At 43.6% G+C, this 14,158-nt stretch overlaps 1 protein-coding gene across 11 annotated transcripts in view; it reads right to left on the reverse strand.

The window, feature by feature from the left end:
• Positions 1–14,158, reverse strand: part of PDE4DIP (phosphodiesterase 4D interacting protein) — a 1,321,554-nt gene that overhangs the window by 962,884 nt on the left and 344,512 nt on the right. For all 11 annotated transcript variants that reach the window (XM_085654823.1, XM_085654822.1, XM_085654821.1 and 8 more), the window contains one exon: positions 5,233–5,352. In XM_085654823.1, the coding sequence (XP_085510949.1) occupies positions 5,233–5,352 (120 nt within the window). The remainder of the gene's footprint in view (positions 1–5,232; positions 5,353–14,158) is intronic.

Below are 14,158 nucleotides of genomic sequence, written 5' to 3' on the forward strand. Positions count from 1 at the left end.
GGTACATCTAGTTAGGATTGCACCGTAGGAGTACGCATTTTATCGTCATGTATTTCATATACCTGCCTGTATTAATGATTATAACGAAATGGTAGAGATTTACCATCCTTTCACTAATCATCTATATCTGTTACTGTCTAATGATTGTTTCAGCACAACTATTTTACACTAGAATGACGAATGTTCAATAAATGCTTACTGAAAATGTCCATACCGTTTATTCTGTGCACATCTCTGAGACTAAGTGAGCACGAGTGACTGAGCGAAAAGTATTGCATTATTTCCACGATTCTGAGGGATCACGGTTGTCATGTTTGATAGTTGTTTGATAAGAGGAGTTTCTATTGGCACAGTGAGCTAGCTGGCATGCAGGCCAACATACCTGGTGGGGGTGTCTAGAATCAGTCCGGACACCAAGCCAGCAGTGTATGTTGTCTAAACGCCCAGATCCTGTATAGGTTTTATAGGAACTACAAGACATGGCACCGCCAACGTTGGCTGGGCACTTATTTAACGGTCAAATCTGAGTAGTTTAATCGTGCTAATTCTCAGAGACCCCTACTCACATTTTCCCCAGAGACGTTTGGAGTGGGAAGGACAACATTCGCCACAGCTGAGTAGGCAAAATCCTATGTATTGGCTGTTGGTTTAATCAAGCTTGAAGGATAGATTGTTACTATTGTGCATAACACCTTATCTCAGTTCCCTCGAAAAGCTCTTCTTAATAAAAACATTGACGGTACAGGGAGATCCGGTAGTTGAACTAAACTTCTCAGCCGAAGAAGAAGATGCAAATTCATTAGACATTTCAGAAAATGTAAGTAATGCCATCACCCTAAAAATAGCAGCATACGGTTTAACATCCAGGGGCGGGCAAGTAACTTTCCTGATTGAGGTACAAGAATCATATAGAACAGAAGTATTCTTTTCATGGATTAAATTCCCGCAGGCAAATGCACAAACTTAAACATTTCATTACTATGTCGAAGATGACATACCAAACTAGTATAGTCCATACGAGGACATTGAAGTTCCACTAACTTACTAGGAACATTTATATTGGTTTAAAGGCGCCCTCCCCATAAAAGAAATAGAGTACGACTCGGTCCGCTCGAAAGAGACAGAGCAACATATCCGGTACTAGCGGCCTACACACCACACCCTGACAGTGACACAAAGCCAGGAGGAGACTTACTAATACATCATAAAGAATTAATAAAACTTTACAGAAACATGACACAGTTTGTGATGAGAACACTCACACTTCAGCCTTCACCGGCTACACAACCAGGACCAGTCCAAACTTCTACAACCAAAATCACACCATAAACATTACACGCAGTAATGGGTAACATGCACACTAAACGTGAACAAATGCCTTTCTGGATAGCCCAAAAGATAACACAGTTGGAGGCAGTTATTCCACACACTGGCCCACAGGAAAACCATAGAATACTAACAATTTGCTTGCCAATGAGGATAGCTCCCCCAATACAGGATTGTACTTCTTGGGGTACAGTCATTGCTGCAATAAATACCAGGACTCATGGTATCCCTTCATTAGCAGTAATATCGGATGTATTGTATTGACACAAATACAGAATGAGTATGGAGCAGAAACTGTTCCCAGGTTTCAGCTATAATATCAGCAAACATTAAAGGGGAAGCAGCATCAGTGGCAATACGCCAATGCCTGAGAGGCTTCACTCCTTTACAACAGGAGACAGAAATACCTAAAATAATTGAAACTGCATATGCAGAATTAGGTAGAGATAGTCTGGGAGCTAGACCAGTAAAACCTCAACTAGTGGCAGGTCCAGAGAAAGAACTGGCAAAGCAAAATCCAGTTTCTTCAAACAAGAAATGGGATAATAACAAACAACAAAATAATAGACCTCAATCCAGGGGAAAGGCTCCTCAACATGAGCTCCCCAGAAAAGGAGGTATAACCTTAGGAATAGAGATAACATTAAAAAAACATGACAGGTATCAGGACACTGATACATGTTCCTCTCGTTCCTTTCAGGGTTCACCAAAAAACTCAGAGAGGATAGGACGGTCAGAACACAGACATGAAGAGCGTACAAAGTCCAGCGACTCTCAGCGCACTTCAGACTACGCTTCCGAAAAAGAAGAAAAGCCTAAAGCAAACCTCAATTCAAAAAGAAGAAAGTAGCAGATCTCAAAGTTAGACATGCCCAGAATTCTGAGGACTCAACTACTGAACAGGGAATGGGCTGACAATGCTAGACAGCGCAGCAGAAGTAACAATAGCTCGCCAGAACCTGATGGAATTTCTGATGACAGCAGAGTTGAGTGAGTACATCACGGTGGAAACACCTGATACGAGGGTAAGTGTCCCACATAGGTTACATGAAATAACACTCCAAATGGAGGGTGACAAACCCAGGAAGATTAAAGGTCTGTTTCGGGAGAACCTGACTTTTTGATATGACATTCTCTTAGCTGAGAAAGATTGGATGCCTGCTTTTGTTATGGATTGCCCAAAGGGACAAACAGTAATTATGCCAGCCTTTTCCGACCTCGTTCCCCAATACATAAAACACACATACACGCAGGAGTGGCCGGTGGCTCTTGCTCCTGCACTATATTGCAACCATGTTGGGTAGGTTGAACAATCAACTCACCACGTGATACCACTGAAAACTACTCCAATTCCACACAGACATTATCCAATAAAACATGAAGCAAAAAAACAGGTCAGGGAGATCTTAGATCAACTCGAATATCAAAGTGTGATTGAAACTTACACCTCATCATAGAATAAACCTTTGTTCCCCATAATAAAACCCGATAATTCATATTGTCTAGTTCTAGATTACAGACATCTGAACTCATGCACCAAAACATTTGGAGTACAAAACGCACATAGTGCAGCATTAATGAATACCATTGTGCGGAACACTAGATATCTCATTGGATTCTTCTGCCAAAATATAGCAGGTATTTGACAGCATTCTCAGCGCTGGGGTCCCAAAGGCAGTTTTGTTGACTAGCCCAAGGGTATAAGAACAGCCCAGGGTTATTTTCCGCCAGGGCAACTGAATTACTTCAGAATCTGGATGAAGAGGCATTATCCTATGTAGACGATATTTATCTGACGGATGATGACATGGAGCAACACTTGACTAGGGTAAGCACCATAGTTTGGGTATTTGCCTTAGAGGGCTACAAGTTTAACTTCAAGAAATCAAAAATAGCCCACCTCAATGTCCTGTTTTGGGGATATAAGCTTTCAAGTGAAGGGAAAAGTCTGGCGGCGAACTTTCTAGAAAAGTGTGCGCTGCTCCAACAGCCAAAATCATTAAACAAAGGTATAATCAATACTGGGATTCCTAAACTTCGGCAGAAAATACATTAACATGCAGCTCCCTTTGCCCAAAAGCAATTATGCTTTGCTTCTTGGAAGCAAGAGCAGGTTTCCTGCTACCGCTTCCAAGAAGCAAAGCAGTGTTTGCTATGGCAGGGCGGGAGCAAACGGCAATGTCCCGGGGGTAGGCACCCCGGGACATTGCATGAGCCGGCCCTGGGAGTGGCGGTCCCCAGGGCCATCGAGGGCTCCAGGAGGGGGGGTCGCGCGGCACCGCTCCCAACTGATTTAAGCACCGGGAAGTGGTGGTCTCCGGGATCCGCTATGGACTCCCGTATTTACATATTCAATGCCCCGGGGCTTGGGGGAGCCCACGAGGCCCCTCACCCAAAATAATTTAAAGCCCCAGGGAGGTGGCGGTCCCCGGGGTTTGGGGGACCCACGAGGCCCCCCCCCACACAAAAATGTAAATGCCCCGGGAAGGTGGGGGTCCCTGGGGCAGCGTGGCGGGGGGGGGGGCAGGAGCTCCCCATTGATTTTTTTTTTAAAAGCCCGGGGAGGTGACGGTCGCTGGGGCAGCGTGGTGGGGGGCAGGAGCCCCGCATGCATTTTTTTCAAAAAGCCCCGGGGAGGTGACGATTCCTGGTGCAGCGGGGACCGTGTGCCCCCCCACATATGATCAACTAAGCCCCGGGGAGGTGGCGGTACCCGGGGCTGCGGAACGGGGACCCTGCTAATTAATTGGACATTGCCTCCAGGACCTGCCTTACCGGGGGCTTAAGGAAAACAAAGCGCTGGAGCCCGTGCTGTTTTTTTGTGTGTTTTCGGCCGGATTCGCGCACCCAGCACGAATTCGGTCAATTCTTTTTTTAAAAAAATGCTTTCTATGGCCATTGGGGTCCTGTGGGAGCCCCTGAGCAGGTCTAGGGGGTCAGGGTATTCTACCCTGTACCCTTTTCTTGTTTTTTATCTTTTTTCTACTGTTCTCTTGTGACTCGGTAACCGAGTCACAAGATGGCTGCCAACACATTCTGGTTTGGAGTGTTGGCAGCCACTCAGAATGAAGCTCGTGCTCTGGAGGGTTTGCGAATCCTCCTTGGTGCTCAGATATCGATATTTTTCTTTTTTTAATTTCTCAAGAACTACTGAACGGATTTACACCATTTAAAAAAAAGCTCGCTTTCTGGATCAAGACCTACCTTTTTGCCACATTTGGGGTACTTCCGTTAAGCAGTTCGGGCTGTAGCTTTATCAAAAGTTCCTATGGAAATTAACATGGGGAAAACGCGTTTTAGGACTCCCCTTTTTTCTTGGCCCCCAGTTGACGAATCATCCCTAAACTTTCAAGACAGGAGCTGACCTGAGGGAACCATCAGTTTGGAAAATTTCACGAAGATTCGTCAAAACGGCGCAAAAGACAAAAGAAAAACTGCTTTTTGAATAGAAACAAGGTCCTAACTATAACTACCTACTAGCAACCGCCAGTAGGTTATATAAATATAAATATATATATCACTATAAAAAAAAGCCAGGTCCTCAGCATAGTGTTTTGATTCCTTGACAACTGCTATAGTAGTAGTAGTAGTAATACTTTATTCAGTTATGGATAACCATCAAAGTGTACACAACCAACTGCTATAATTAACTTCAATAAAAAGTTTGGAACGTAATAGCAAATACACAAATGAATGTTTTTTAAAAACAGAATTTGATAAAGACTTTTCTATTTTCTTTAAAATTAAAACAATATTTCACAAATGCATTTAAGTGCCTTGCCTTCATTAAAACAGAAAATGTTTAACAATATTATTTATAAATTAATTGAAAATCTTTCCATTGTTAAAAACAAACGATCGTAAATAAAACCTGCTCACTCTTTCCACTATAACAAATCCACTTACCTTAATTGTCATGCTTGAAATGGTCTCCTTCAGCCTCTGGATGGTGCAGTCGTGTTTCTGACATACCTCATTTGCAGCACTTAATTTTGAACTCATCTGATGTAGTTTTTCATGAGAAATCTAAAATAAAACATTTTTTTTTTAATATTGTCACATACTAACTATAATCCTAGAAGGCTCTAATAATTAGTCAGATATGGCAGTTTCCAAAATTGTTTCCATACTGAAAAAACTCTTGTACGGTATCTTTCACTGCAAAAAAAACATCCAGTATTATTATAAAAAAAGAGGTAAGAAAATGGGAAAATAATGTTGACTGAAAATCCTAAAATGCAAAAATAAAAAATACTTTGTTCGTAAATATGGGTATCATAAAGAGAACGGAGATCACAGTATCCACTATTACCTTCTTTGTAGCCTACCAACCGTATTGAGACTGGTCATCCTACTTCCCTTGTCAATATAATGTAGATAAACACTCATATCATATTCCTGTCTTTAACCTCCTTTCAAAGGAGACAAAGAGAGATGCACCGGACTGCTAAAAAAGACACCAGTGATGAAGTACCAGTGATGTTGGTAACCAAAGTAAAGTATTTTTTTGAGGCCACTTCATATACATAGGAGCTCAGATGAAAACACAAATCATGAAAGGGTGGTTGCAAGAAGGGAACAAAAGTATATCTTACAGCTTTCCAGTAGCGGGGACATTCTTTATATAATGTATGAGGGTGGAGGGAGCAATAGCTGTAATTAATTGTTAACAAGGTGTTCTTTGAAGTGGCATGTCTTCCGTTCCTTTTGGAAAGCAGAAGAGAAATGGTGAATGAGGGATTGTGCAATAGAATTACGGATCCGGAGGGCATGCAAGGGCAGGAAAAGGCTTGTATTCTGCTTGTCTCCTAGCAATTCTTGATTGCAAGCCTGGCCTAGTTACTGCTGCATCCGTACCTTTAACCAGCAAATACTTCAATCTAGCTCTGAAACATAAAGGGAGCAGAGAAGGGAAAAGGGGAGCCCTCCACTGAAAGCAATACGAAACCAAAAAAAAACAGTTTCCTACACCCATAAAGAATGTCTTTTCACAAATGAATGAAAGCCCCAACCAAAGAACTTCACTCTATGGAGGCTAACAAGTGTTATTTTGTTGAAAGGTTGTACCTCGGCACTCTAATAGTTTATATTAACAGTTTCTAGATTTAACTGCAACAATATGGTCAATTATCAAGCCCAATTCTTCAAATGTTTTGATGTATTAATTCACAGGAAAAGATATGTCAAATAGACATAAGTCAAATGTGACTTTGTATTTTTAATCAAAAGTTGTCAAAACAGCACATAGTCAAGTAAATTGGGCTTGATAATTGACCAGATTGTTGCAGTTAATGCTAGAAACTGTTTATATAAACTATTAGAGTGCCGAGGTACAACCTTTCAACAAAAGAATACAATAACGAGTTTCATCCGAACACTCGTTAATCTAATATCCTTGGTAGTGAGATGTTTCTGTTACCTTGAGAGGCACCGTAATCTATAAGAAATCAAAATTAAAGAAACATACTACTGGCGGACTGATGTGCGACTGTTTAGACCACCACTACTGTGTTGTGATATTGTGAGGCTAACAAGTGTAGTCATCTGATTCGAAAAAGACCAGGGGCAGAATGGATTTTAGAAAAGAGGCCTGGTGGTTGATATTATTCCCTTGATTATCTCGATTATCTCAAACCTCAGTCACACAATCAACACAAAGGAGGTAGGCGAAACTGCCAATTTAGCCTACCGAAAGACCACCTTAATCTCGTATTGAGCAGGTATGTTGCCCAGTACAATGAAATGATGAATGCAAGATACTTAGTGTACTGAGCCTTGCAAACCGCTGAATCTCAAGAAGACCTTGTCCAGCTACACTTTTATTGATTATTGTTTATTCTTAATCTGTTGTGAAATGTCCCCGAATTGGCTTTGTAAAATCTGGAGGAGCTTGTCAGAAAATCATTATGGATTGCGTTGAGTCACCAGGTTGAGCAGCACCATGTGTGGCTTCTGAAACCAGTGCAAAACTGCACAGTTCGAACTTTTTTTTCCGTACTGTTTCTTTTCTAATCTTGTGCTTAGGTTTACTGTAACACCAACAAAATTATTCACAGAAGGTACACAAGGGTCTACCTTAGGTTTTTGGCAGATTTCTCACTCACTTAGCTGAGTAAATGTGTGCTACCAGCAAGAATCTTGTGTCTTTTCATGCTACCCAGTGCCGCCACTCAGGCACCTTGCAGCATCAGTAAACAAGCATTGAATTAGCCAATAGGTCTCGCCTTTGGGACCTTATAAGTGCTTAGTTATCCAGCACAATAGCCTTCATGCAACTACATCAACTGTTGCATGGCTAAACACTTATAAGGTCCCAAAGGCAAAACCTATTGGCTATTCCAATGCTTGTTTTTAATGCTGAAGTCGATTTATGTATTTGGTCTGAATTAACCGGGCGCTCAACTATTAATTCTGAAACATTCATTTAATAAATAAATAAGCTGCTTGGAGGCAAGGCAGCAATCACACACTGATGAACACCACAGGCCTGAGCTCAAGTGGGTTGTAAACTCTCTGTAATCGGAGACGCCTGTCCGAGGCTTGATGAAAAGGCCAGCTGGGGTTCCAATTGTCTTTCATTGACAACAGGGGGCTGGTTAGAGTGTTTTAATTGCCCCTCTCCGACTGCTGCCGCGAACACCCCCTCCTGCTTTGTACAAAAACATTAGGCCATTAAGGGACAACAAAAGGTTAATGTGGTGAAATAGCGCATTCAAAGGTGGTCGTAAATGACGCTTCTCCACAGTGAAGGATCGGCCTACTCATTTAGCAGGAAACGCAAAGTAAGCACCCTGTGACGTCATTGCAATGTTTTTTTCACTGGAAAACATTGGTTCACACCAAACCACACAGCGTCTAGAGACCAGACAGATGGTCCAATGCGCTATATATTGTATGTTAGCATGTCGCACGGCAAAGATGTAGCGTTGGTAATTGGCGTGCTAATGGCCAGGAAATAATTACCCTTGACAAACACTCGGGTATTCAGATTTACTGAAAGATAAAACAGCCTGTGAACGCCACTGAATGCGTAACTTCCAACGCTTTGTGATGGAATAATAAAAACTCAGAAGTGCATTTTGCACTTGAGACTGTTTAGGATGTTAAAGTCGGCCATTGCTATAGTTCAAAAAGCCTCCCGCCGAAACACAAATGTTTTGCATCTAAATGCGAGAATGCGTGTATACAGCTAGGGCTTAAAACGGAGGAGTGAATTACGTCTGCCTAATACGTCAAAGTATTCCTTCTCCTACATGAGAGCAGAGGCGAGAGATTCGTTTTTCGCCGCAGGCACGCGATGCTGGGAAGCTGTCTGGCAGCAGGGCCCTCCAGGCTACCATAAAATCAGGTAACGTGCACTGGGGTGGCGGCAGAAAGGCAAATAACACATGTTAAGGGAAACAATGGACTTCAAAAAAGGACCTTACTGCCATTTCATTTACAGTCCTACTGATCAACAAGCGCGCACTGAAGCTGACGAAGTGGGAGGGGGAGTGGGGGCGGGCACGCAGGCTGCCAAATGGTGCGATGAATCACGGCTAAAGTGAAAGCAAACAAGTGGTTGCAGGACTCCAAATGGTGCGCGCGCCCGGACGGGTCACATGCACTGTAGTTGGAGGCCTGCAAAGCCACTGTTTGCACTTCCAAAACGCGCTTACTATAAGTCTCGCCAGAGCAGCGCTAAAGCGCTGGTCAGGCGAGACCTAAAAAGCACTGGGATCCTGGAATGATCAAAGGCTTATTCATAAGTAAAATAAATATGGCATAGAGCCTATTGCTCTTCCATAGGGATTTAACCCTAGGGTCTAATCGACCTCAGATTGGTTTCATCCTGTTTGGTAGGGTTGCTCCTTAGTAACCTAAATATTATATGAGACTTGAATAGATCATCTGCTACTGCGGGAACCCAAGTCTTGTAACTTGGTGCTTTTCCACAAAAGGGATTCGCACAGGTGCACAATCAGGAGTTGGGGGTTTGGTGGAGGTTATACCATGAACAGGTGGGTGAATGTCCTGAGAGGTGTGGTGACCCTCACAACAGTATTGTTAAGTGATGACAGAATGGATCTCCTGTGGTAACAGACCTTCTTTATATCAACAGCAGTCTCATCCTGAGGTCTTTGGCTGGGTTCCCGAACAGATAGGGCAGGAACTTACCGGAAATAAATTCTGTTTTAAGTATGTATGTTTAAGAAATGGGGAGTATTAGTTTAGGGTGTTGGTGAGTCACCTTAAGCAATAACTACAATCCTTCAGGGTGAAGCAGTAAACTCTCTAAAGTAAATCGAGCTCAACCCCTTGTAGATATGGCACAGGGCAGCCAGGCTTAATTTAGAGTCAATGTGGAAAATATTTATGCAGAGGCAAAACAGTAATAAAGTCAGCACGCAAGAATAATCCCAACCCAATGTACAACAACCAAGTACATTTTAATAAATAAAATGACACCAAAACAACACAAATGTAATAAGGAACAGCAGTGATGACTTTTTAAAGTCTAACCTCTTCCATGCTCATGACGTCTCCCAGCCGTCATGAGTCACAATGGGCGTGTGCGGACGACGGCCGGGAGACGTCATGACCACGCCCACGAATGGAATGTCCAGCACTGCGCAGCGAAGAGGTTAAGGTTCAGAATAGAGCCAAAAAGCATTAAGCACCAACCACGAATATCTGGTTGCCCTTGCAGTGTACTTAGGCATGAGTTAAGGCTGACTGCAATTGAGTGGAGTCAGATCCAGAAACTAGGTTCAAATCCTGAGCGTGGCAAGGCAGCAGGTTAAGGCCGAGGAAGGACTCTATGTCGTCACATAGCTGCTGGAGGAGTTCTTGGTGAAGTTGCTGACTTTTGGTGGAAAATCTCCGAACAGGAGAATTTTTAATTTTGCACCCAGAGAAGGCCCCTCATCGGCTGGATAGTTTGGGCACCATGGTCCAGTGAAGATTTTTAAGTTCTGACTAAGTCACATAGCTCTGATTCTTCCAGGAGGGCAAGGATGCAGGTTGTAGCCGAACAGGGTTCCACAAGGTCGGAAGTCACTCAAAATCAGATATGCTGCTGCAGAAAAGCCCAGAGAGGGAGCAATCTGAAGCTTCAGCCCAGTGGAAGCACACCTTCATCTGTTCCACTTGGCAGGTTGGTCCAGGTCCTCTGGAGGTCTTTGGAACCTAAACGTATTTAAATCCTAGGTTGGAATTAGTAAGTTGGGCAGTTGCAGAAAAAGTTCTCTTGCAGATTGTCTTGTCCCTGTAGCTTGAACAGAAGGTTAGCCTTATTACCCTTGGAGTCCACTTATTTGTCCTGAGTACAAGAGGTAGAGCAGGTGCAGTCGTTAGGCCTCTTCTCAGGTCTCAAACAGCAGGATCAGTCCTATTCTGATCTTCCGCAGGTCAAGTAGTGTTCTGAGGAGGGTACTGTGGTACCGCATTTATGCGTGGAATCAGCCTGTTGTGGCTCCTGTCTCCTCCCTAACCAATTGAGTATATGTTACCAAGGGTTACCCTACCCACCTTTGCAGTATTTCCTTCAGCAAACAATCCTACAGTGCCACTCTCTTCTTAAATCCAAAATGGTAAAACACTTCTTCCCATGTGCAGAGCCTGTGCCTGTATGCCCACCATAGAGGTGTAGCCAAGGAAATGCGCAACCCCTCTTCTGTAGTCACACTAAACCACTGTGGTCCCATTGTCATTGGAGCCTCCCTGGCTACAGAAATGAAGAAGTGCCCTACCAGGTGTCAGCAAACATTGCCTGTGAGAGGGTAGGCCTCTGTGAAGTTTTTCAAGTTCCTGGGCAAAAACCAAATGGTAATCCTGCCACAGGAACAGAAACACCTCCCAACACCCAAGTTTTGGTCCTTTTCTGGGAACAGTTTTCACACCTCATCAAATGGGCTGCCAAGTAAATGATGAAACTCAAGCAAATGGCCATCCCGCAGGATAAAGGTAACTTTCTAAAAGTACCCTTTTCTTAGTAGTTATTAAAAATGTGATTTTAATATTAAATTGGATTTTGAGAAACTAGTAAAAAGGGTTTTTGAATTCTATTTTTAGCTGTTTTTAACCAAAATTATAACACAAAACAATTCTGAGGTTTGTTTGGGAGAATGTCTAAGGGCCTACAGGAACTAGAATATTTTGGGGAAGACACCTAGCCAACAACTTATTGTGACATGCTTCTTCACTGGCGGTTTCCCACATATTGGTAGGTAAATAGCACCTTGGTGGACGCAACCGATCCTGGGAGTTCTTACATAAGTGCAACCAGTAGTATTGAAGGGATTTACACGAATGATACAAAAACCTGGAGGCAAACCCAAGAGATATCCTTTCTTATTGGGTACCTCCAGTATGATTAGAAATCATGTGTATCAGATATCAGATGAGGTTCAATGGCTCATCTAGCAGATAACTAATACCAAAATGTTTTGGCTATTTATAAGCCCATACGGCTCTCTGGCTTTTGTCAGGGCTCCCATATTCCCAGTGTCCGTCCGTCCGTTGGAGTAGTAAGTGGGACGATTTTCCTTTTTAAATAAGGACGCAGGAAGCAGGTGAGATCAGTGTAATCATGGAGTGGTCAAATGGGGCTTTCTTATATTTTTCTTTAAAGCTACTCATAATATGTATTGTGTAGCGACGCTTCTAATTAGGTGTACAACTGAGTCATGGAATACACTTTACGTGCCTTTGTGTCATATATATATAGTGAAAGACATACAATTGATGGATGGAATGCAGAACAAATCAAGACATTCACCAACAGTCAAGAGATCTGGGTTAAATCCATCATTCATTTGCTCACCATGCCACTCCAGTTTAGACCTGCCCATATGCAAATCAGTCTTGACCCTGTACCTCATGGGAACAGTCCAGCCCGAACTGCTAAGCCAGGTCCTCCCTGGACCGGAAACAAGCATCCTCGGACCGGTTTCGGGGTTTCACTCCTCTTCAGCCAGGATAGCTTGAATCCAGTGGCACAGTGAGCCCGGAACCCACGTCTGCTCATACCTGGCGCACTTAAGGCGAGGAAGCAAAAGACACACAATTGATGGACGGAATGCAGAACAAATCAAGACATTCCCCCCAGTCAAGAGATCTGGGTTAAATCCATCATTCTTTTGCTCACCATGCCACCCCAGTTTAGACCTGGCCATATGCAAATCAGTCTTGAAACTTTGCCTCATGGGAACAGTCCAGCCCGAACTGCTAAGCCAGGTCCTCCCTGGACCGGAAACAAGCATCCTAGGACCGGTTTCGGGGTTTCACCTCTCTTCAGCCAGGATAGCTTGAATACAGTGGCACAGTGAACGCGGGACCCACGTCTGGGCATACCCGGCGCACTGGAATGGCATGGTGAGCAAAAAAACGATGGATTTAGGACCAGATTTCTGTACTGGGGTGAATGTATGACATTGTTCTGCATTCTATCTATCAATTGTTCTTTTTGTAGTTGTCACCCCAAGTGGGACGGGTATGGCCAGACGTGGGTCCCGTGCTCTCCATGCCACTGGAGTCAAGCTATCCTGGCTGATGAGGGCTGAGAGCCCGAAACCGGTCCTAGGATGCTTGTTTCCAACTCAGGTAGGACCTGGCCTGGCAGTTTGGGCTGGACTGTCCCCATTGGGCGCAGGGTCAAGACTGATTTGCATATGGTTGGGTCCAAACTGGAATGGCATGATGAGCAAAAAACGATGCATTTAGGCCCCGATCTCTGTACTGGGGTGAATGTATGACATTGTTCTGCATTCTGTCCATCAATTGTTCTTTTTGCAGTTGTCACCACGAGTGGGACAGGTATGCCCAAACGTGGGTCCCGTGCTCTCCATGTCACTGGAGTCAAGCTATCCTGGCTGATGAGGGCTGAGAGCCCGAAACCGGTCCTAGGATGCTTGTTTCCAGTCCAGGGAGGACCTCGCCTGGCAGTTTGGGCTGGACAGTTCCCATCGGGCGCAGGATCAAGACTGATTTGCATATGGCTGGGTCCAAACTGGAATGGCATGGTGAACAAAAAAACAATGGATTTAGGCCCAGATCTATGTACTGGGGTGAATGTATGACATTGTTCTGCATTCTGTCCATCAATTGTTCTTTTAGCACATATATATAGTGGTCAGTCTATGGAGTGCATAATACACATGACAATGCCACACATAACATATAAGTGCTAAAACCAGATATACAGATTTGATTCTTTTTAATTTATTTCAGGTTTTTGAAGATGGATACATCCGCTCGGGTCACCGGAGATGTGAATGCTTACCTCAACTCATGTAAAACACCAAATGATTTTTGGGATAAGTATGACCAGAAGTGTGACTGATACATGGTACATACGATATAAGTCCTTGTGGATATCGTTATGGGCCACTCTATTTTACGTAGATTACTGTATGCAATATTATTTTGGACAATTAGCTATGTCCTCAGAGTAGATTCCCTCTAGGGTTGTAAAACATTGCCTGTCAAACAATGTTTGAGACGAGCAAGATCACCTTTGCACAAATCACATTAGGTGGCAAGTTTGGCTGCATGTCTAGTTTGCAACGATGAGAAGCTGGGGAAGAGCTTTCCCGGCTGCCCAAGGCATTTTTTTTGTCGCTGTAATGACGATTAACCGCCATTACAGTAAAAGGGAAATGAGCCAATCGGTTTGTTTCACTTTGACTACCTACGTGCTCGCTGGGCTACCTCTACCCCCCTGAGCACTTAGGCAGACGGGAGAGGTGTCATTCGAAAGGGGAGAATGTATCTCCCATTTCAAATGGTACCTTTTCCTAGTGGATCCCTGCTTGGGGATCACCACAGGAGGGTGATCCCCAAGCAGGGATCC

The sequence above is a fragment of the Triturus cristatus genome, chromosome 4_1 (assembly GCF_964204655.1).
Source record: "Triturus cristatus chromosome 4_1, aTriCri1.1, whole genome shotgun sequence".
NCBI lineage: Eukaryota > Metazoa > Chordata > Amphibia > Caudata > Salamandridae > Triturus > Triturus cristatus.